Below are 22,970 nucleotides of genomic sequence, written 5' to 3'. Positions count from 1 at the left end.
GAAGAACAATCTACCATCTCAGGTTATAAATGCAGCAGCTCCACCATACCTTTGCTCACCAAACCATCATCAGGATGCGCCAATCCCCAATGCTGGCAGTGATGGATGAGGGTTGTCCTTACCCTAATCCTTGTCAAGCTGGTGCCTGGCAGTAGCAGTCCCCATCTGTCCCCGCACTGCAGGTAACCCATACCTCTTCTCCCTCCACCAGCGGAAGTCACTGAGACCTTCCACACAATGCTGGCTCTTACTCATCATGCATTTATTCACTGCCAATTTGCTCACATCAGTTGTTTGGTTGTTTTGGTTTGTTTTTTTTTTTTCCTAGTGAGGGCTTGCCTCTGATACAGATTTGTGTAATGGCTTCCTATAATGCCCCCAGAGTCCAAAACCCCACTCTTATGTGTGCCTGGCTCAAGGCTGTGCCGGACAACACACATCCATTGATAAGTTTGCTGGTCACTTTTCTAGGAGAAATACGGGGTAGAATAGAAAATGGGTTGACTGAGCCATCAGAGTTGACCGAGGCGTTGGTTCATTTATTTCCACCAACTGTAACTTGAAGGGATTAACTCAAAGCATCTCAAAAGCCCTTTCTAACTTTTTGAAACAAATGCATGGTCTCTTTAGCCAATGTGTGTGCTCCTTCATTTATTCATTGTACAAATGTTGACCCTGCAGCGGGCTCTGGGGCAGTGAGACACAGCCCTCCTCCCAGGGAACTCAGAGTCTAATGTGAGGAAAGATAATGAAATGGCAACAGCGCATATTAGGAGCTGCAGTCATAGTAGCAAAGGGCCTGTTACATTTTAGAATGGGCTTCGATCTCCCCAGAAGTCTGCTCCCGACATCACCATCTCCACCTCATCAGTGGGACTCACCCTGCCTGTCGCTCAGGCTCAAAACCTTGGAGTCCTCCTTGACCCCAGCTCCTCTTCTCTTGTTCTCTCCCATCCCACATTTCACCAGCAGCAAATGATGCCAGAGTTCTACTTTCAAATGTCAGAATCTGACCACTTCTCATCACCTCCCTCCGAACCTGGATGGTTGCATTAACCTCCCTCTCTTCTGTCTAGCGTCTTCAGCGGCTGGGCTGATCCTTCTACAAGGCGAGGCAGACCATGTCAGTCCTTTGTTCAAAATCCTTCCCATCTCAGCCACAAGTCCCATGACCTACAAGATGTGAACTCTGGTCTAGCCCTGCTTGCTCTGCATTGTGAATTTATGCCAAGCATCTTTGAATCTGACATTCCTTCTACCTAGAGCACCCTTTCCGCTTCCCATGGATAACTTGTGTAGAATTTGTATATCACCAGGCAACGGATTACCCCCTCCCCCCAAACCTGTGGCTTAAAACAACAGACAGTTCTGATGTCCCTCCATCAGGAACTTGGCTGGGCCACTCTGGCTGACCATCTCGCATGAGACTGTGGTCAGATGTCAGCCCAGGCTGTAGTGTTATCTGGTGCATCACGACTGGGACTGGAGGGTCCTCTTCCCAGGTGGCATGCGCATGTGGCTGGTTGGTGCTGACAGGTGGCAGGAAGCCTTGGCTGTTCTTCATGCAGCTTCTCCCTAGCATTGCCTGAGCGTTCCCACCCATGGTGACAGCTGCCCTTGGAGTGATCAGTCCAAAGGGAGCCAGGGAGAAGCCGCCTTTGTGACCTAGTCTCGGAAGTCACACGTTGTCGCTTGTACTGCCTTCTAGTCGTTAGAAGTGAATCGCTAAGGCCTGCCAGGATTCAAGGGGAGGGAAATGAGCCTCCATCTTCTGATGGTGGGGCTGTCAAAGAATCCGTGAACACATTTTAAAACCACCACCAACAGCAAGGTGAGTCCCTGTTCCTTCAAGCCCCCATCCCCTGGTTACTTTCAGAGTGGCCTTCTTCCCGAATACTCTGCACAAAAGAACAGTCACCCCCTCCCATTACACTGTTTTATTCTCTCCGTGATTTATTACCATCCAGTAAGCCACATTATTACTCGTGTATGCGCTTAAACCTGCGTCCCCGTCTAGAATGTAAACTCCTTTATCACAGAGGACACCTCTCTCCTGTTCACTGCAGTCCCACGCTTAGAACTGGCCTGCACGCGGGTTAGCCTGGGCCCGGTCAGGTACACAAGGAGGCAAGCATTGCTGGGGATGGGGCAGGGATTGCAAGCTCTGAGTGGTTTGAGCAGAACCAGGACAGCATTCCATAGGAAGAGACCGGAGGCATGGGAATGGAGCCCTCAGAGTAGGAGAAGCAGAGCAGAGCGGTGTAGGGAACATTGGGGTTCTGGAAGCCTGGCATTGGCAGTGAGAAGGGCCGGACGGCCCTGACAAGAGTCTGCATCCCTCCTGGGCTTGCCGGGCCTCTCAGCTCTGCTTCTAAAGATGCACTGATAAGCGGCTGACAGAGATGGATGTGTTTTGCTGCCCTTCCTTCAATATTGACTGGGTTAGGCCTGCTCTCTGGGCAGCCCTAAGGAGCAAGGGGCTTATCAGATGCATTCATCCTGAGTCATAAAACCAGTCTCGATGCACTGGCTGCAGGTGCCTGGTGCAGAAGAAATGCTAATCCCTTTGATCAGTGCTTGACCTGGACCCTGCAGACAGGGTGAGGAGGTAGGGGTGCTTGCTGGATGATGCCAAATTCACCTGTTCCTCCCAAACTCCTGAGGTTGGGGGCCGGGAGATATGAGTGGCAGTGTACTCAAAGACTGAGTACCTAGGCAACTTCCTTCCCCTTTCTGGGTCTCAAAGAAGGAGGTAGGACTCATGTAATTTTCCTAGAATTGCCTGGGGTTCTTCTCAGAGGCAGAGGAGTGAACTTCAGGCCTTCATGGGAATTGCACCCCAAGTAGGTGGCCTCATATCTACTAAAGACACCAAAGTGGAGGTTCGGGTCACAGGGAAGCAAAGGGAAATGGAACAGACACCTTTTGTTTTGCTTTACGTTATCTCATTTTCACAACCATCCAGCAGTACAAGGACTGATGTTATTCCCTATCTGATTATTGAGGAAACTGCAAAACAGAGAGATGGAGTCTTCTGTCTACTAAATGGTGAAGACAGTGTTTGAATCCAAGTATGTATATCTCTTCCATCCAGAAATAAGCAGGGAAAGGGCACAGAAATGGCAAAGGGGAATTGGAATGAATTGTCTCATGCTTTGGCCTCCACTCAATGTTTTGAGCAAGGACGTGGGACACTGATTTCCAGCCTCTCCCCATGGGCTCGTCAGGACACGATAGGCAATGCCACAGTAACAAATAAACCCCTGAATCTCAGTGGCCTAACCTGACTGAGGCTTATGTCTATCATGCCAAGTCTGATGTGGTTCAGGCACCTGTCCTCCGTCAAGTAGCTCCGCCTCTCAGGGCACGTGGCCTCCAAGTTCACTGCAACAGAGGGAGAGAGAGCTGGGGAAGGCACAGTGGCTCAAACTGGAAATGACACATGTTACTTTCACCCAGAGACCAGTGGCCAAAGATAATCTCTCGCGGCCCCAACCTAACTGCAAGGAAATGTGGGCAATAAATATTAGGACGTCGGAGAATGTCCAATGAATGTGAAGACTCCATCATATCCTAACAATGTCAGCCTCTTTGTTTGCTCCCCTGTAGGACAGAACCCCAGAGCAGCCCTGTGGTTCCATCTCAGGATGGACCCGCGGAAAAGCTGAGCCAGCGTGTGGCCACCGAGACCTTGGGCACCAACAGCTGGGAGAGAGGCAAGGCCAGCCGGGAGCTCAGTCCTGCCAGAGCACACAGGTGAGATGCTGCCCTCACCCTCTCTTGGCGCCAGTGAGGAGGTTCAAGCTGAGAATGCAGAAATGAAGTTTGTCTTTCTGGCCACTCTTCCCCTCCTCCTTCTCTTTTGCAAGTTCTTCTTTCAGACTCTTAAGCCCAATCAAAAGTCAGCACATTTTTTTTATAGCAAATATTTTAAGTCTGAGGACCCGATGGCCTCTGCCACAACTACTCAGTCCTGCCATTGTAGCACCGAAAGAGCCACAGGCCCTATGTAAATAAGGGGGCATAAGTGCATGTCAATAAAACTTTATTTATAAAGACAGGCTAGATACAGCGTGGGGAGTCACAGTTTGTTGCCTTTGCCTTGTATGACCAAGCTAGTTCCTGCCCATTTTAATGACTCTATAAGCCACTAATTCCCAAGTCATGACTTCCAGCCCAGATCTGTCTCCTGAGATCCAGATCTTGGCATTCATTCCTTAAATTCAGTTCTTCAACCAGGATTTCCTGAGCCCCCATCGGTGACAGGCACTGTGTTGACAACTGAGGACACCACATTTTACTGAGGCTCAGAGAGGTAATGTGACTTGCCCAAAATACGGCAGCCAGTAAGTGGCAAAGTCAAGTTTCGAACTACGGTCTCTCTGATCTTAAATCCTAGACTCACACCTACCACGTTATACTTCGGTGCTAATGAAAAAGCCAGTCTATCCCTTGCCTTCTATTTTCAAGTTTTGCACCATGCATATATAAAGCCTAGTCTGTCTGGCCTCTGGAGAATCAATTTTCTTGGCAACATGGTCCTTATTATCTGGTTTTATCAGCTGAGAAAGAGTGAAGTCCTATCAGCTTGGAGAAGTGAAGGTCAACATCAGATCTGGAGAATTCTCTCCAGGAAACAGGAAAAAAGCTGTTTCCATAAGAGGCTGAGGGAGATGGAGAGAGGGGGAGGGAAAGGGTGTTTCTTTACTTTGAAAACACTCTCTCCCAGACAGCCCAAGGGAGAGAGTGTGTCATGGAGACACACATCTGCTAACTGAGCAACTTTGGACAAGTTATTTTCCTTCTGGGGCCTCAGTCTTCACAACTCTAAAATGGAAATATTGAGATCTAGTTCTCCTAATCAGAGTGAGGATTGAACCAGATTCGCAAGTACAGATCCTGACAGTGAGCCTAGAATATGGGGGCACCGGCAGTGCTGGCGTGGGTCTCACGGAGCCAGAAGAGCAGGTTCCGGGCATGAGGATCTAAATAATGATGCCATGTTGTCAGTTTGGTTGTGGAGGATCCCTTGGACTGTGGAGTGCATTGCTCCCTTCTCTCTCTCTCTCTCTTTTTTTAAATAATTTTTTAATGTTTTTATTATTTATTTTATTTTTGAGAGAGAGACAGACTATGAGTAAGGGAGGAGCAGAGGGAGAGAGAGGGAGACACAGAATCAGAAGCAGGCTCCAGGTTCCAAGCTGTCAGCACAGAGCCCGACCCGGCGCTCAAACTTGATCATGACCTGAGCCGAAGTCAGACGCTCAACTGACTGAGCCACCCAGGCGCCCCAGCTCCCTTCTCTTCTCTGAGACCCACTCTCTGACATACTAAAGAAACCAAACCAAACCAAACCAATAATGATGATAATGTTGAAAGTGAGAACAAAAGTCACCTGGCATATAATATATGAATGTTATTGCACGCAATTATAATAATAGAACATTTACATGGACTTGCTCCAGAGCAGGGCATATTGCATGAGTGAGGGCCTCGTTGCCTGTGACAAACGTAGGGCACAGGTATCATGTTTTATTCCCATCTCACCGATGATGCACATGATGCCCAAAGAGGTTGCTGAGCTAGGAGGTGTCAGCCTCTAGAGCCAGCGTCCTCTATGGCTGCATACACTGCGTGCATGACCACTGTGTATTGAGCCACTCTGTGTGTAATCACTGCACACCCAACTGCTGCGTATTTCATGGCTGCTTATGTAACCCGCAGCGTACTTACTTAACCACTGGTCTGGCCTCTCCAACCCTGCTGTGAGGGCACACCTGGGCACACAGGTGCAGGAGTAAGACAGAGGTAGAAGAGAGGCAGATCTACCTGAACAAAATCATTCGGGATTTGTGGGAAGGGTCGATTTCCCCCTCACAGATCCTAAATCCAAAGTCAAAGCCTTTCTCCGTCTGGACCCCATCGCTCACATAGGAGTGTAAGACCGTGGCTCCCAAACCTGCTTCCCTGGGACCCTGGGGTTCCAGGAAGAAGTGAGAATCATTGTCTGAAACGCTGAGATCTTTCTCTATTTTATAAGACACAGCTTTAAGGATTTTTTTTTCTCTTCTTAAGTATTTCTTCCTTAAATGTTTAGGGTTGTTTTTTTCTCCTTTCAAATTCCTGGCAATGGTTACACTGTGAAGTGTTTATGTGAAACAAGATAATTTAACAAGTGACTAATTTATTGCATCCATTCATCCCTCATTTGGTCACCTAACAAATATTTATTAGGCTCTCACTCTGCGTCAAGCACTTGTTGCTGGAAAAATTTGGAAGTGGTCTACCACAGTTACACAAGCAGCCTGTTTGCTTACTGCATGTGTGTACTGTGCTCTGTGCTTGACAACACTTAAGTGTAGTTCTGTAGCAAGGTACTTAATCCCTGTGATATTTGCTTTTAGCCTGCTTAAAGTGACTCTCTTGAAAATGTGCTAGATATAACTATACAATTTTTATTTATTGGCAATGCAGAGACCTTAACCGAGAGTCTAGTCACTTGGTCATCTTTTCTATTAACCATAACGATCCAGATTCTTAGAATGGAATTCAATATGGCAGCATTTTATGACGGTCTTTAAAGAGCTGGGTGACTTCCAAAAGAACGTCCACATAAACAAGTTTGAGAAGGCAGTTGGTTTTGTGGGAAAGCTCTCTGGGTGGGAATCACAGGGACTTGACTCCAATCCCAGCTCAGAGGCTCCTAACTGGGCAGCCGTGGGCAAGCCAATTCATGATTTTGTGCCTTATGGTCTTTACCTGTAAAACAAGACCCTAGGAGTCATACCACCCTCAAAGTGTTTTTGTATCAAAGAATGTAAGGGGCGCCGGGATGGTTAAGCGTCCGACTTCAGCTCAGGTCATGATCTCACGGTTTGTGAATTCAAGCCCGGCATCGGGCTCTGTGCTGACAGCTCAGAGCCTGGAGCCTGCTTCGGATTCTGGGTCTCCCTCTCTCTCTGCCCCATCGCCCACTTATGCTGTCTCTCACAAACGAATAAAATGTTATTGAAAAAACAAAGTACGTAAAACACTTGGCACATAATAAATGGATCAATGGTAGTGGTCTTAACACTAATAACGACTATGGTATTCTTATTAATATTACATTTTCCCAGTAACGTTCAACCGGGTGGGCATGTTTCAGTTTCCAAGCAGTTTTTCTTCCCAAACCCATCTCCTTTTGCCACAGGATAGTGTTTTAAAAAATCCCTGGAGCCTGCCCCAATTATAAAAGGAGATAAGTTAACTTCATTCAGCTGCAGCCAGAGCATTTGAATTTAATTGAATGGGAAATAATTATTGCTGAAGAGCAGAGGTTTTTGAGGTTCTGTGAAGCGATATAAGATATGTATCTCATTACATTAGACCTCGGCAAATATACTTTTAATAATCAGCTGCTGCTTAACATAACTTCCTCCTCCTATTAACTTCCCAGCAAGAACGATGGACATGAAGTACTGGGGAAGGAAGGGGGCTGAACTGCCGATTAATTATTTAAAAAGTGATTTATTTACCAAGGTGAGCCATTTGCAAATTCAATAATAAATCTATTAAGGAGCAGTTAACCTTTATAACTCTGTTTTAAATAATCAATTGGTGTTTGGGTAACAGTACAGCGTCTGTCTCATTAGGTCGGCTTTAACTCCTTATTTGAAGCACTTAATCTGAAGTGTGACCGAATCCGCCATGAGATGGTAATTAGGTTTCGCCATGGGCCCTTCATCCTTCAAGGAACTGGGTCCTTCTTCCCTGGCTGCAACAGCCCTGCTTGGGGGCTTGGGCATCCTGGGTTCTCTGATACCTGACTCTGTGCTCCCCACAGTGCCTCCTGTGACAATGACTTGACACCACCACCTTCCTCCAGGGGGAAGAAGAAAAAGAAGAAATCCACCCGGAAGAAGAGAAGGAGGTGAGCATCTTAAGGGGAGATAAAACCTCGAAGATGGGAGAAAGGATGAAATAGGAGTAAAATGAGTTTCAGAGTCAAACAGCGACTCCCCTTGGGTTCGAATCCCCTCTCTGACTCTTAACTAGCTGTGTGACCTTAGGCAAGACCCTTTACTTCTCTGTTCCTGTTTTCACTTGTATAAAATAGTGATAATACCGGGCGTTTGTAAGAATCAGATGGAGAAAAATGGCTGTGGAAGAAGTTGTCATAATGTCTGGCACATAGCAAATAACCAGTGAATCAGCATAATCATGACCACGAATAGGATTTTTTTTTTAATTTACTCTGTGTGGAAGGTGATGCTCTAAGCACGGTTATCTCCATAATGTCTTTTACCTTTGATCACAATTTACCAGACAAACATTACTGTCTTCGTTTCAGAGATGAGAAAAGAAAGGCACGGGATGGGGCGGGGGGGTGACGGAATTTACAGGGATCCCAGGCTCTTCCATTGATTCTATTCCCACCTAGCAGATGAATGCCAAGGGTAATAACTTTATCTTTTTAGTCAGCAATTGACCCTTTTGTACCCCATGGATTTTTTCCTTTGTACAGTCCCTTGTAATTTTTTTAAGTGTAAAAGTAGTTCCAGATTTTCTTCAAGACTAAAATCATATCCAGCGTTCCAGACCCAGAGGGGGTCAGGTTGAAAATCTCACCAGACCTCAGAGGCAGTGTTTGACGAGGCCTGCAGGGGGCAGCAGAGAGCAGTGTCTGGATATCTCAGGCCCCAATTCCAGATTTTCAGGGTTCTTGGCTATGCCCTTTTAGTCTTGTTCTAAGGCCCAAAGAAGAACCAGAGGGGAGTGTGAATGAAGACCCTACCTCGTAGGGTGAGGGGGAAAATTGGGGCCAGTGGGTTTGAGGTTCCTGATTTTAGGGGTGGGCAGAACACTTCAGAGAAGGAAATCAGAGTTCACTGATTAAATTGTTCATCCAGTAAATGTTCACTGGGCACGTGTTTGGGGAACAGGTCCTATGGCCCCCTAAGAGAAGTTGTTCTCAATCCTGTGTTTTCCTTTGCAGACGTGTTCTGTATGACGTGCCAGGGATTATTTTGCCTTTTTTTTTTTTTTTAAGTTTGTTTGTTTGTTGAGAGAGAAAGTGGGGGAGGGGCAGAGCAAGAGGGAGAAAGGGAATCCCAAGCAGGCTCTCTGCTGTCAGCACAGAGCCCAACACAGGGCTCGATCCCAGGAGCCATGAGATCATGACCTAAGCCAAAGTCAAGAGTCAGGGCACTTAACCCACTGAGCCACCCAGGTGCCCCTCTTTTGTCTTTTTAATTGGTGGCCAATATTTAAAACCCAGATGTCACATGAAGATGTGTTTTTCTGATGATTCTGTTGAAAAGGCAGGGATTCCAGAAGCCCAGGGCTGCGTTCCCACATGAGACCTTCAGCTCATCTGACAAAGAGATGCTGTCGGGTTCACTGCAGTCCTCACCACTCTCCATTGTCTTACATCCAGCCTGCTGTCCAAGAGGCCCCTGCTGGCATTGACTTTGAAACTCCTAATCTGTTTCAATCTCGGTATTTTGCCAGTGGTGAAATAAGAGACCCAGAGATGAGCAGTGACATGCCCAAGGTGGCTTCGTGAGTTGGGGGTACAGTCAAGATTGGAACTCGGGGCACTTGAACTTTCAGTCTTGAGTCATAGTCAGGGTCCTGGGGTGGCTCTGTTTCCTGGGTAACCCCTGATAGCAGCACCCATGCTGACCACAGCCTGACGAGGTCTCCTCCAAGGGCTTGATCTTACCAGGGAGACAGGGTGAGGCACAAGAGAGACCTCAAGTATCCAAGAGGAGGGTCAGAGCCGAGGGGAGAACAGCAGAAAAAAAGAAATATTTGTTCCGACCAGGAGGGAAGATAAAGGGATTGAGGGCAAGGCCTCTGTTATCAATGAGGCTTCAGTTTGAAGCTTGGCTCGTGCTCATCCTAGCTGTGTGTCTTTGGGCAAGTCACTTTACCTCTCTGAACTTCACTTTCCTTGTCTGAAAGAGGAGGGTGGCAATTGTGCCTACCTAAGGAGCGTGTGGAAAGATTAGATGAGGCAACGCCTATAAAGTACATGGTGACGTTGAAAACAAATGCAGATTTGATTGTATCAACTATATAAAATGCAAGTACTGTTAGTATCAGTATCGATATCCTATATCCTTGTGTGTGCTACCAAAAGAGCTGAGACCCTGACTGGGGACTGGAGAAGGGTCTCCGAAAGCCAACGCTGGCCCTTAAGAAGGTCGCTCTGAAGGTGTCTCCTCCCCTGGCAGGTCCCCATCATACAGTCCATCGCCCGTCAAGAAAAAGAAGAAGAAAGGTTCCAAGAAACATAAGCGACACAGGTATTGCCCTTCCTCCTCGGCAAACACCCTCCTCCTCCTCCGGGGTGGGGTGGGGGTTGGGGTGGGAGTGGGTGGAGCCCAAAGTTCACTGGCAAACTTATCATTTCACTTCTGTAAAATACTCCCCTGGGTGTTATGTCCTTTTTCTTGCCTAACTTGGCAAGTGGTCACAAGGACCCGAGGTCCACTAGAGCCAGCTCCGCCCGATGGGGGTCTGTGTGATGATAAGGAGGCAGGAGCGTCTCAGGGACCATCCCCGCCTCAGTGAGAGGCTAGGACCGGGGGTGGGGAGCTGGTGGCGCCCAAGCGGGGTACACGGTCCCTGTTCCACGCGGGAGCCAAGGGCTGCGCCCTGTCCCCTGTGCCCGTGCGGCAGGCCCAGCCACAGGAAGACACAAGAGCTCTCTGCCTTGCTCCTTATTCCGGATTTCCAAGGAAGGGCCTCTCTGGTGGGCCCCGCTTGTCCTAGAGGATGGGATCATGTAAAACATGGCTTCTGGGATTGTCCACCCTCGTGGTGGGTCGTTAAGGGGCATTGTGAGCCGGATGCGCCTTCCAAACCGTGCATGCTACTCACACACGTACACACACCCGTATGTGTGCAGAGGGGCGTGGGGAAGAATTAAAGAACTTAAAGGATGTACACCAGGGGACTCAGAGCTGCGGTTCATGGGCCAACTCAACATTTTATAATTGGGAGATTGTATAATAAAAAAAAAAGAGAGAGAATCAGGTTTTCCAGTTCCTCCGTAAAATCAGCAGGTCTGTCTTCACCGGACCAATTTTCCCACAGGAGGCCGCCAGCTAGAGTTGAGGAATCGCTGTGCATTTAGACAGAGCGTAGGCGCTCTGGGGTGCCACAAGCCCCCTTAGACTCCCCCTCACCTACACACATGTACGATGCCTGCTTGGCCCCTGGGGGCAGGGAGTTTGAAATTCCCAGTGTAAGTTCTTTGTTTGCTGTGTTTGGCTGTGGACGTTAGGGAAAGAGTATTATCTATCCTTTCTTTTTTGGCTTATCCCCATCTTCCAGCCAGCCTCCATCAGTGGTGGATTACTTGTGCAATTAAACAATCACAGGGGAACAAAAGAGAAGAGTTCACGTGGGTTTCCCCCTTGCATCTCACCCTTGGTTCAACGTTGCCCCACAGTGGCTTTTCCCAAGCCAGCGGTGTGGCCACGTCTCAGCCCTTGTTGCCAGAATGGTCTCAACTCAGTCTGTTTTCACCAGCTGTGTCCACTGCCTGCCCAGACATTCCGACTGTGGATGAGAACACGCTTAACACGAGATGTGGGCAAGCCGGTTAGCGAAATGTCGGTAATTTGGTGTTAGAAACCTTTCCCGACGTGGGGTCCCCTGTGGCAGCAATGGCCTGCCGGTGACTGAGCTGCCATCCTGTAACCTTCCTCTGCTGACCAGTCTGTCCTATCTGGGGGGACCTTTCCATATCCAGATCTTGGAAGTCAAGTGGCTTCTCACTCAAGGGTTTCTCTTCATGAGAAAGAGACTATGCCAGAAACTTAGGAACTGCTTCTTCTGCCAGCCACGCTTGGCCCAGGAGGTGGAGATTAAGAGAGAAGGAAGCTCATTAAGTGGGAGATTAGGAGGAGGAAATGGTGTTGCTGGTATTTTCCAAAACACCTGCTAGGCATCACCCCTACTTCTGGCCCCACTTCTCCAAGCTCTTGAAATGTTGGGTTAATGATAATGGACTTTTTCAGAGATATGAGCTAGTGGGGGGAATCATAGAAATTTTTCTCTCCCCTCCATTAATATGGCTTCAGGGCTATAAAAAAAAAATCCTATTTTCCACATCTGTTTATTGAATACCCAGTATATGTCATGAATGAGGATTCTGGGCTTCTGGGACAGCACAGTGACCAAAATCCAGCCCTGGCCTTCAAGTTGCTCGCATTCTAATGGGGAGATGAATAATTATAATGTGCAGGGATCTGTAGTAAATGACTCAGTTCAGAAGCTCACCCAAGCGGGGGGGAGGGGCACCCACCCAGCCTGAGGGCATCAGAAAATGCCACAAGGAGGTGATACCTGAGCGGAGCTCTGAAGAATCCATAGGACTTACACGGGTGGAGCTGTGTGACCCTGGGCAACTTAACTAACTTCTCTGAGCTTCAGCGTCTGCAAAACGGTTGTTACTAGAACTTCCCAGGGCTTGGGTGAAGATTGAGACGCTTAGCGTGGAGCCTGGTGCAGTTAAGTTCCACATATGGAGGCTGGTTGTCCCATGATGAGGAGGAGGAAGATGAAGAAAACTAGGCTCACCTTCACCTGGGGGTAGGAGAGGAGGTAGGGGACTCGTGTATCCCCCTCATTCACCCCCACCTGAGACAGGCTCACTGACAATTCTGGGGTGAGGACTGAAGCACTGGAGGTTTTCCCTGAAATTCAAAATGCAAACCAGTATCTCCCATATGGTCTCCATAGTCCGAAGTCTCTGAGAAGGAGGATTTGCCAGGTGTCCCAACCCCCACGTAGCATGATCATAAATGCGCTGATACGTTTGTCCCAGGAAAACAAACCTCAGACTCACCTGTATTTATTTTCTTCCCTCCCTCCTTCCTTTCTTCCTCCTCTCTTCTTTCCCTCCCTCCCTATCTCTCTTCCTTTTAATTCCTTTAATCAGGTCATTCTCCAAGAAGAGAAGGCACAGGTAAGAACCTTTTCGCTTCTGGCTGCTTGCTTCTGCCTCCTGCTTTCTAACAAGGTTTTAGGCAGCTTCTAGAGTCAGTTCTCCGTCTCCATCTCTGTGCTCTTGAACGTACCCCCTTCATCTTCCTGGCCTCGGTTTCCTCCAAAATGAAGGCCTTAGTCTGGTTTCCCTGAAAGTTCCAAGCTAGCTTTTTTGCCTTCCATCAAGCTGGACGGTCGCTCCTGGACCAGCCCCCACCAATACCCCTCCCTGGAAAGCCTCACTACCCTGGTCAGAGTCTGTTTGTCCTATCACCAGTTGAAATCCTGGGTTGGGGCACTTAGGGAACCGTCAGCCCCAGCCACCCCACCAGAGTCTTCCCAGATCCTAGCCAAAGGACAGAGGCCAAGTCCTACTGGACTGGAAGCACTAGGTGAGCACATATAGAGCGGTCATCTACAGGGTATTCGCTATAAGTCGGATCCTGCATGAAGCCCCCGCCGTGTGTGTGCATATTTAACCTCCACTGATCTCCGTTACAACCCTGTACACTGGATATATTTATTCTCCCATTTTACAGATGAGGAAACTGAGATTGACAAATTTTTTAATGTTTTATTTATTTCTGAGAGAGAGAGAGAGACAGCGTGAGCAGGGGAGGGTCAGAGAGAGAGGGAGACACAGAATCCGAAGCAGGCTCCAGGCTCTGAGCTAGCTGTCAGCACAGAGTCTGACACCAGGCTCGAACCCACGAACTGTGAGATCAGAACCTGAGCCGAAGTCGGACGCTTAACCGACTGAGCCACCCAGGCGCCCCGAGGAAACTGAGATTCAGACAGATGTGACAGGCATGTCCACAGACACACAGTTAGGTGGCAGAGCCAAAATTCCAACCCACGTCTGTCAAACACAGAACCAGGACACCCTACAGTGGCTTCTTAAATAACAGCCACACCTAGAGCAGTTGGCAGACTGCAAAGTCCTTTTGTTTATCCACTTAACAGGTAGAGATCGATTACCAATGTCAGCCAGTCTCCCAGCCCAGCAGCCTGAGCAATGGCCCCACCTCACGGTCAAGGACACTGGGTCTTCCAGAGAACAGGCAACTTGCCTGATGTCACACAGCGACTGAGCCGCAGAGCTGGGAAGTGAACCTGTACCTTTCAGTGAGGTCCTGGGCTCTTCCACTGCCCAGCTGAGTTTCAAACACAGAGAGAAATCACACAGCTAACGTCAAGGTGCAATAGCAGTTGTGTAAGGTTTTCCCCTTATCTAGGACCTAGGCTAGTCCTGCATTCCTGGTGGCCCTCTGAAGCCAGTCTGGCTTCAACTACCAAATAGCATTCACCCTCTGGGGCATGAATGCTGGGAACTCACACTAGTTGTTAATGCTGGGAACCCGCTTATCACTGTCCACTGGACCCATCCATACCCCAGCCCTCTGACTTAAATAACAACAACAGATACTTCAATAATCATGGGCAATACGTTTCAGAATCAGCCAAGCCTCGTGAGCTTCAGAGTATCTCCCTACATATTCCATTCTTTGCTCTTATAAATTGAACATCAGTCAGTAGTGTAGACTCTGGGGACCCATGGTCTGGGGCCACATGGTAGCTCACCTGTGTGATCCTGGTCAAGTTTCTCAGCCTAGCTGAGGCTCAGTTTCCCACATCTGTAAAATGAATATGTATTAAATAAATGTGCCTCCCCTACAGAGTAAAATAAGACTGTTGATGAAGATATTTAGCAGAGCGTTTGCTTACAACAAATCCTTGAAAGACGGCAGGTATTTATTATTATTACCTTTACTTACGACCGTTATTATTAAGCTCCCAGAGCTGGCCGTGGCCCCCAGCACACCTCATTCTCAGTCTGTGTGTGGGGGTCACTGTCTCTAGCTGAACCTGCCAGGTGAAAAAATCAGCGGTGACTGCTCTGGTCTTGGAAATGATTAGCATCTGTTCCCAAACTGCCTGGGTCTGGTAACCCCGGTGTGTTAAGCATCTTAGCTACTTGTCTCTTTTTATCTGGAACTGGGATTCTGCATCTTTTAATTAATTGGCCATTTCTCCATTAGCTCCTCCAGCCCAAAAAGCAAAAGAAGGGACGAGAAGAGGCACAAAAAACAGTAAGTAGGGACCACCTGGAACATTCTTCTCTCCAGTTTCAGGGGAGGCGGGGAACCTGACCTCTTCATAGCAGAGTGTCCGAGTGGCCAAATAAACATGGGGTGGGGGTGGGCGAGAGGAAGGAAGGCAGGGAAAGGCAGAGGGGTGAACGGCAGTTGTGCGTTTGGGTATGTGTGAATGCACAAGGTTGCGTGTATGATGGGCCTGTGCGTGTGTTTGTGTATGCGTGAAAGTGAATGACGGGCATCTGTGTGCCTGGAGTGCATTGCGGATACATTTCTATGAAAGGTGTATATGTATATTGCTCACGTTGTTTGCAAACGTCTGCAAACATCCTGCAAACATTTGTGTGGATGGTGTGTATAAATCTATGCAATGGGGGTACTGTGTGTGTGGTGTATATTTGTGTCCACACAGAAGCATTCTGTATGCTCCTGCTTACGTAAGCAGGAGTGTGAACCATGTACATAAAGGTGCTCCTGTACGATTTTCTGCACTCTGCGTGTGCACCGCTTATCCACCTGTGTGCATTATGCATATGGAGGGTGTGGGGTGGTTCTTACCTGTGCACATAGGTGTGCTGTATGTACATGAGTGGTTATGGGGGCACGGTCATGTGCAAGAACACGCGTGAGTGCGCATGTGAGTCCGAGCCTTGGCTGCGGGGCTTACGTCATGGAGATTTCAGCGAAGCTCCTACCTCCGGTCTCGGGGCCCCAGCTGGTTCACGGTTTATAGCTGGTAGTAGAAATTCAAATCAGCTAGCGCTGCCTGCAGAGTTCAGTTCCCAGACAAATTAAAAGTAAATGTGGTTACAACCCACCTACTTTATACCCCGCAAATGTTAGTGCATGTGTTTTCCAATCAACTAATATTTTATCTCCCGCCAAGAAGCTTCTAAAGTGAGGATCAAAGGCAATAAATGAAAGGCAGTTGGCTGTTGGGGAGGGAAAAGAGGAGGCAGGGACACAGAGGGAGGGCACCCTGCTTTGCTGCCTGAGGGGTCACTTCATCCAAGGTCAGTGCAAAGGAGGGCGTTTGAGCCACCCCACAGGTGCCTGGGGAATGCTCCAGAAAGAAGCCGTAGAGCTTTGAATTAGCTCAGAGAACAGCTTCCCGATCATCAAGCTTGTTCAGTTCAAGTCAAAAGGCAATTATTGGTCATATGTATTGAATGTGCGTTCACACCAAGCGCAGACCGAGTACATAGTGTCAGAGACCTTGGAATCACTTGTGCAGTGGGGCTGCAGTATAGACAGACAAAGCCAGGGGCTGGACTGAGACTCTAAGAGCACTGGTGGGGATCGTGGGGGTGGTCATCACTGAGGCTGACTGCTTGAAGGCAGCAAGGAGGCCACCCTCGCTGGTGCCAAGAGCTGGATGAGCCCCAGAAATTGCTAGGTGATGCAAAAGACAAGCATCAGAGGAGGGAGAAGCAAGAAAAACAAGGCGTCCCTAAGATAAAGGATGGTTCTTGCCAAATTCTGTGGTCGGGGATGCTTCTGAACAAGTGATCTCTGGGGAGATTTGGCCTTCTTGTATTCAACATCCCTTAGTAAGGCCCTAATACGCGGCAGGCCCTGGGCTCGGCCCAAGGAGAGAGCTTGGCCAAATATTCTTCCAGACTCAAGGAGCTCAGAGTTCCTAGTGGAACACAGGAACCAGATGGGACAGGTCATGGCACAGTGAGGGCAGCTAGGAGCCCAGGGCATGGTGGCCGGCTTGGTAGTGAGCAGCGGCTGCCTACAGGAGGAAGTGTCTGGATTGGGAGTGAGAATGGAGGTAACCATTCTAGGCTGCAGGTTAGGCAAGTGGTTTAAACTCTCTGCCTCAGTTTCTTCACCTGAGAAGTAAGAGAAGCGACTTCATGCGTTGTTGTTGTTGTTGTGAAGGAAGAGACGGGTCCATTTAGACTGTGGGGCCTGGCAGGCGGTATGTGTTAAATGTGGGCTACCTGTCATCATCATCCTCAGAAGGACATCATGGACTGGGACATATATGAGCCAGAATACACGCAGTGTGGACTCGCTCGAGCCTGCCCAGCCGGAGCAAGAGATGTCACACAAAGAAGCGAGAGAGCGTGGCAGGGGCTGACTGCTCCAGCTGTTTGGGGTTCAGGGTCAGAATGCAGGCTCGACATGAGGGCACTGGGATGGTTTTAACCAGGGAAGGGATATGGTCAGTTTATCACATAAACAAGAATCCCTGAGTCCCTTGTTGGAATAACCATGCTACCTCCCGATAGAGCCCTCTCTAACTCCCACTGACTTCCTGCCTTGGCCCAAACCATTCACATTCCTTGTACACACTCCATGACCATGGTCTCTGCTGCTACTACTTCTGAGTCACTATTATCATTTAGGGGGAACTGAAGTGACCTATAATAACAGCACTATTAGTGGTAGTGGTGGTTGTTAATTGTTACAATTTTTGTTGCCAGCGATGTTTATAACTCTGAAAGGGGGCTTTTGACTCCATGCGAAGAATCTGGACTTAATTTTCCAGGTCTGAGGTTATAAATTGGCAGCCCAAAGGCCTAATTTACTCTGCAAATGTGCCTTCTTCGCCCCCAGTGTCTTTTTAAAAAATGACCTTCCATTTAAAATAGGAATATTTTACATTAAAAAAAAAATCTGTATTTCCACATTCACTTGAAGAATTAGAAGCTCCAACTCCCCGCCAATATTCCCGAGGCAAGGCCACTTCTTTCTTTAGCTCTTGCCTGGCTGATTCACACATTGTGGTGGCTGACCGAGATCGAGACCCCTGCCTTAGGTGGGGGAGAGGGGACGAGACACCTGTCAGGTGTGGGCCGGTGGGTTCGGCAGGGTGGGAATCTGAGACCCGAGTCCCAGGCTGCTCCAAAGGAATGCGTGCCACTCACTTGTGTTCAGTACGGCTGGCTGGAGAGGCCAGACGCCCAAAGAGCTGGGGTGTGGTGGAGCGGGGCGTGAGTAGGGGGAGATGCCCAACTTTGGGAGGGACAGTGAATCCGGTGCAAGAGGAAGATGTATGTCATGTATGTCACAAGATCAAAATCTCTCTCTCCCTCCCTCTCTCTCTCTCTCTCNCTCACCGTCACCGTCATCACCATTGCCCCTCCAGGTCCCAGAGTTCGGAGACCCGCTCCTCAAGCTGTGAGAGCAGGTAACCCCTGGCCCCGGGGAGCCTCCCCGCCCCTACCTGGCACTGTCAGCACCTCCGCACGCAGGAACAACAGTGTGCGCATGCGTGCGCTCCCTAAGCGCCAGTGCCCGCGCGCACGCCACGGTGTGCGCTGCTCAGCCCGCTCCCTGAGTCAACTGCACGAGCCCCTGACTACCCTATAAAGCAGCGACCGTTGTTATCCCCCATTTTAAAGATGAGGAAACTGAGGCACAGAGAGGTTAAGGAACTTTTTAATCAGTTACTAAGTGACAGAGCTAGATTGAACTGCGGAGTCTGGCTTTGGACTTGGCGCTCTAAGGGTTACTCTAGGCACAGAGAAGCTGAGCAGCCTATGAAAGGCCACTCAGCAGAAAGTACTAGTTCTGAGGCTCTTGCGATTCAGGTTTCTCCTAACCAGGACCCTCTCTGTGCTGACTCATTGGCTGTCCTGGCCTCAGAAAGGGGAGGAGGGCTTGCTCATGGCTGAGAAGAAAAGGAGTGCGGCTTTGTTGATGTTGATGTTTGACTCTCTAAATAAATAAATAAATAAAATTTTTAAATAAATAAAGTAAAATAAAATGCCACTGTCCAGGTCCCACCTCATCCCAGTTAAAACAATGTCTGGAGGAAGAAGGAAGCAGAGGAGAGGAGGAATATCTTCCTAGTCCCTGCAGGCAGTGTGCTACAATTTCAATTACATTTCCTCTCTTTTAAAAAAACTTTTGTAATGTTTATTTATTTTTGGAGAGAGAGACAAAGAGAGATAGCATGAGCAGGGGAAGAGCAGAGAGACATACACACACAGAATCTGAAGCAGGCTCCAGGCTCTAAGCTGTCAGCACAGAGCCTGATGCAGGGCTTAAACCCACAAACCCTGAGCCCCCCAGGCGCCCCACATTTTCTCTCTTGATCATCCCGATCGCACTATAAACTACACCAGGACCTCTCCACTTTGGCTGCACTTGGCAGTCACCTTGGAAAAATTTTTAAATACCAAATTCCTGGACCTCACCCTCTAGATGTTCTGATCTAGCTCAGATGAGGTGGGGCGGGGTCAGCGAGATTTTTAAATCTTCTCTCATGATGCAAATGTGGAGCCAAGGTTAAGAAGCATTTGAGAACAGAAAAGCAGACCCTGACGTGTGCCGCTGTCGCCAGTAGGTCCTCCTGTTTCCCCTAAACACCAAAAACCGTAAAGAGCATGGGCATCAGACAGGTTGCTCTCCAGCCCTGAGTGGTCAAGACAAAACGAGAACCCCTCTGTCATCAGGTCGGAGCCCAGAGGAAACAGGAACTTTGTCCACAACAAAAGTGACCCAGCATCTGTCTATCCTGGCTAGCATGAGGGACTGTTGTTTCTTTTCCAGTTTTTTTTTAAATATTTTTATTTATTTCTAGGAGAGAGAGAGACAGCATGAGCAGGGGAGGGTCAGAGAGAGAGGGAGATACAGACTGAAACAGGCTCCAGGCTCTGAGCTGGCAGTCAGCACAGAGCCCGACGCGGGGCTCGAACCCACGAACTGCGAGATCATGACCCAAGTGAAAGTCGGATGCTTAACCGACTAAGCCACCCAGGCGCCCCTCTTTTCCAGTTTTAGCCTTGGCCTTGGTCTGGGCTCTGAAGATTTATGAAGATCCCCAGTCAGAGTATCACCTCCACTTAATGCCAGCATCCAATCCAGAACAACGTCCCAGTTCCTTAAAGTCACCTGCCACACGCCCAGGGCACTCTCGAACAGAGACAGCCTACACTTCCGTGTGGTGTGTGCTCTCCCTCACTGCAGGGAGCGGTAAACTTGCTTATTCAGCCGCAGGCGTGCTCCTGGTGGCCTGTGTCTGGAGGGCATTGGCGCAAAGCGCTCAGCTGCATTACTGACATGGAAATGCAGAAAACTCCAGTGGCGAGCAGAGGCATCTGAGCAAGGTCACAGTGACTGGCACAGTTGGGACAGGGACCCTGGTCCAGAGGGGACCCAGCCTGAACCCTTCACCCCAGGCCCAGGCTGAATCAGCTCTCAGCAGCTAAGTAAGCCCTGCTGGCCAGAGTCAGAGGACCGTGCAGAGAGCTTGCAGACACTCCATACACTGCCCTCTATCTTACCTCTTAGGCGACATGGCTACCACTGCAGAGCCCGGCCTCAGCCCCTTTCTGTGGTCACCTCTCCTGGTGGCGTTGCTGCCTGAGCTCCCCAGTGCCTGTCGGGCTGAGGGACGCTCCACTAGGCACTGGCCACACAGCCAGTGAAAATGATCTGGAGGTCCCAGAGCACAGAGGGACGTGTCAGAGCATGACCAAGAGGCATTGCTTCCTACCAGGGCGGAAAAGTCTGCCCTGGCCCCGATTCTGCCACTTTCAAGCTGTGCGACTTCAGGCAGGTTCCTGAACAGCACTGAGCCTCAGCCTCTCATCTGTAAAATGGGAAATAACCTGCTTTGTTTGTGTTGTATCTTGTTTGTGTTGTATCTTCAAGTTGCAGAAATGCCCTAAGAGGGCAAGTGCCATGCAAATCAGTAAGGTGTTAGTTTTATTACTACTGTGGCCCAGAGCTAACAGGCTAGCGGAATATGCCCTTTCTAAAGAGTCAGAGATTCCCTTGGTTTCTGCTGCAGACAGGACGGCCAGGTCCGACAATCTCACACAAGGCATCTTTGTCATTTTTGTCAGCTACTTTTTTCCACCAGTTTTGGGTGGCAGTCAATATAGGATGCGTCTGTTTCACAGACGGCAGTCACATACACAAAGACATGCAGATATGCCCAGTCGTATCTATAGGCAGACAGATGGACACACCCAGACATATACATAGTCACGTACAACCATACTGACAGTCACACACACAATGGACACTAAACCAAATCAGACTAGGGACGTTTTCTATCTTCCCAGCTACACCCCCAGCCCCCAAGACAGTGTCAGGTACATGAATAAACACTTGTGGAATGAACAACTGAGAGAGTGAATGAAGGAAGGAAGGAATGGGCAGGTGCAGGGGAGCAGATGGACAGACGGATGGATGGATGAATGGAAGCACACGTAGTTCACACAAACATACCCAAACACATTCCACAGTCCTCGGATCCGGCTGGCTCTACAGCCACCCCTCTTGCTACGCTGCCCTTCAAAAGACCCTCACGTCTGTCTCCCCTGCCCCCCAGACACCGCGGCAGGTCCCCCGAGGAAGGGCGGAAGTCCCGCCGAAGGCGCTCCCACCGCTGCTCCAAGACCCTCGGCAAGGCCAGCCCCAAGGCCCGCTCCAGCCACCCGCCCAGCCAGCCCCTCCAGATGCTCAGCCTCCTGTCGGCCAGGGGTGTAGTAAGTATTCCACACAGCCTCCTCGGCCAGTCTTGGCCATGACACTGGGGGGAGGTGGAGACACAAGTTCAGGGCAGTGTACGGCACATTTTAATTCAGTTTTGGGCAAATACCCTACTGGCTTTCAGGCCTCATTATTGATCAACCAAAGGGTCATTCACCAGCCTTTGGCAGCCTTCAGTTGGGAGAGAAGTAAAGCTAACATACCCAGGCTTTTTATCAGGGAAACATTGAAAAATACATGTTGGTCTCCAGAGTGACATCTGCAGGAATGCATGTGTGAAGACACTGTAAGGAGGTTTCTTTGGGGAGGGAGGAAAAGAGGGGGTCTTTGATGTACCAGAGGCATTCCAGCATTTCAGTGAAGTCTGCGTCTTTGATGCCAGCTAGCCTGCAGCATTGATTAGCGGCTGGGATTTGATTTCACCTATATAAACACGACCTTGAATGTATATGAGAATTTTCCTTCAAGGAGCTCATAGCGCTTGATCTGTGACCTCTCATGCGTTCACACGAGGCCTCAGAGAATTGGGGGCGTGACTGCTCTCACTAGTCCCTTCCACAGATGGGACAGAAAAACCAAGGCTCAGAGAGATTACGGTCTGGGGTAAAGCCAGAGGGCAAAGCACGAGTGAATCCGATTTAGCAACCCAGCATTGAACGGAATCCTGTAACGCTCCTTTAGGCAACAAGGAGGAGCTGGAATGTGACTTCAGACAGTCTGACACCAGGAAGTTTCCTGAGCAAGGGATTTAGAGTTGGATCTGAACTCAGGTCCTAGCTTTGTTGCTTGCTGGTTGTGTGGCTATGGGAAAGCCACTTAACTTCTTTGAAACTCAGTGTTCTCATTGGTAAACTTGAAGTAGTACCACTTGCCTATGGGGCTGTTGGGGCATCCAATAAGATAAAGTATGTGAAGGCCTTTTGTTGATGCTCAAGGCACAGATACACAAACAGGAAGAAATGCAGCGTTGACCTAGACTACAGTCTAGGTCTCCTCTAGCTACGAGTGAATCTGAAAATTTCAGGTGAAAGAAAGGAGAAGCTCAGGGTGCTTGCAGGAAGGGAAGGCCATGATAAACACTAGCTGGGCCTGGTTGATACAAGTTATCACCTGCAGTGCCTTCTGGGAAACTCTTCTTTACCAGGCAAGGCACCCTGGATCACCAAGGTCTCATTTTGTCCAAATCCTCTGCCTAGCTGGAACCATCCATAACTTTCTCAGCTCCCTCCCCCCTTTATAGAAGTGCCTTGCGGTTGCTGAGTATTTTGCAGATTCCAGTGATGTTTTATAAAAGGTCTTCCCAGCATGGCAGAGAGTGTGGAGGCCTGGGTGGGTGCAAGTTTTGGCTTAGCTGGACAATTCCTTCTACCCCTCCCAGCCTCGGCTTCCAAACCTGGAAAAGGGGTGTGCCAAGCTCATCTGTCTCCCAGG

The 22,970-nt window shown here is 49.1% G+C and overlaps 1 protein-coding gene across 1 annotated transcript in view; it reads left to right on the top strand.

The window, feature by feature from the left end:
* SRRM4 (serine/arginine repetitive matrix 4) overlaps positions 1-22,970 on the top strand; it is a 264,517-nt gene that overhangs the window by 220,834 nt on the left and 20,713 nt on the right. Inside the window, 8 exon segments of the mRNA XM_077765934.1 lie at positions 3,610-3,756; positions 7,826-7,912; positions 10,221-10,292; positions 12,938-12,964; positions 15,024-15,074; positions 16,653-16,676; positions 18,148-18,222; positions 21,379-21,535. Of these exon segments, the coding sequence (XP_077622060.1) occupies positions 3,610-3,756; positions 7,826-7,912; positions 10,221-10,292; positions 12,938-12,964; positions 15,024-15,074; positions 16,653-16,676; positions 18,148-18,222; positions 21,379-21,535 (640 nt within the window).

This window comes from Crocuta crocuta, unplaced genomic scaffold, assembly GCF_008692635.1.
Source record: "Crocuta crocuta isolate KB4526 unplaced genomic scaffold, BGI_CrCroc_1.0 scaffold339, whole genome shotgun sequence".
NCBI classification, from domain to species: Eukaryota; Metazoa; Chordata; class Mammalia; order Carnivora; family Hyaenidae; genus Crocuta; species Crocuta crocuta.
This window is presented reverse-complemented; position numbering and strand designations above follow the sequence as displayed.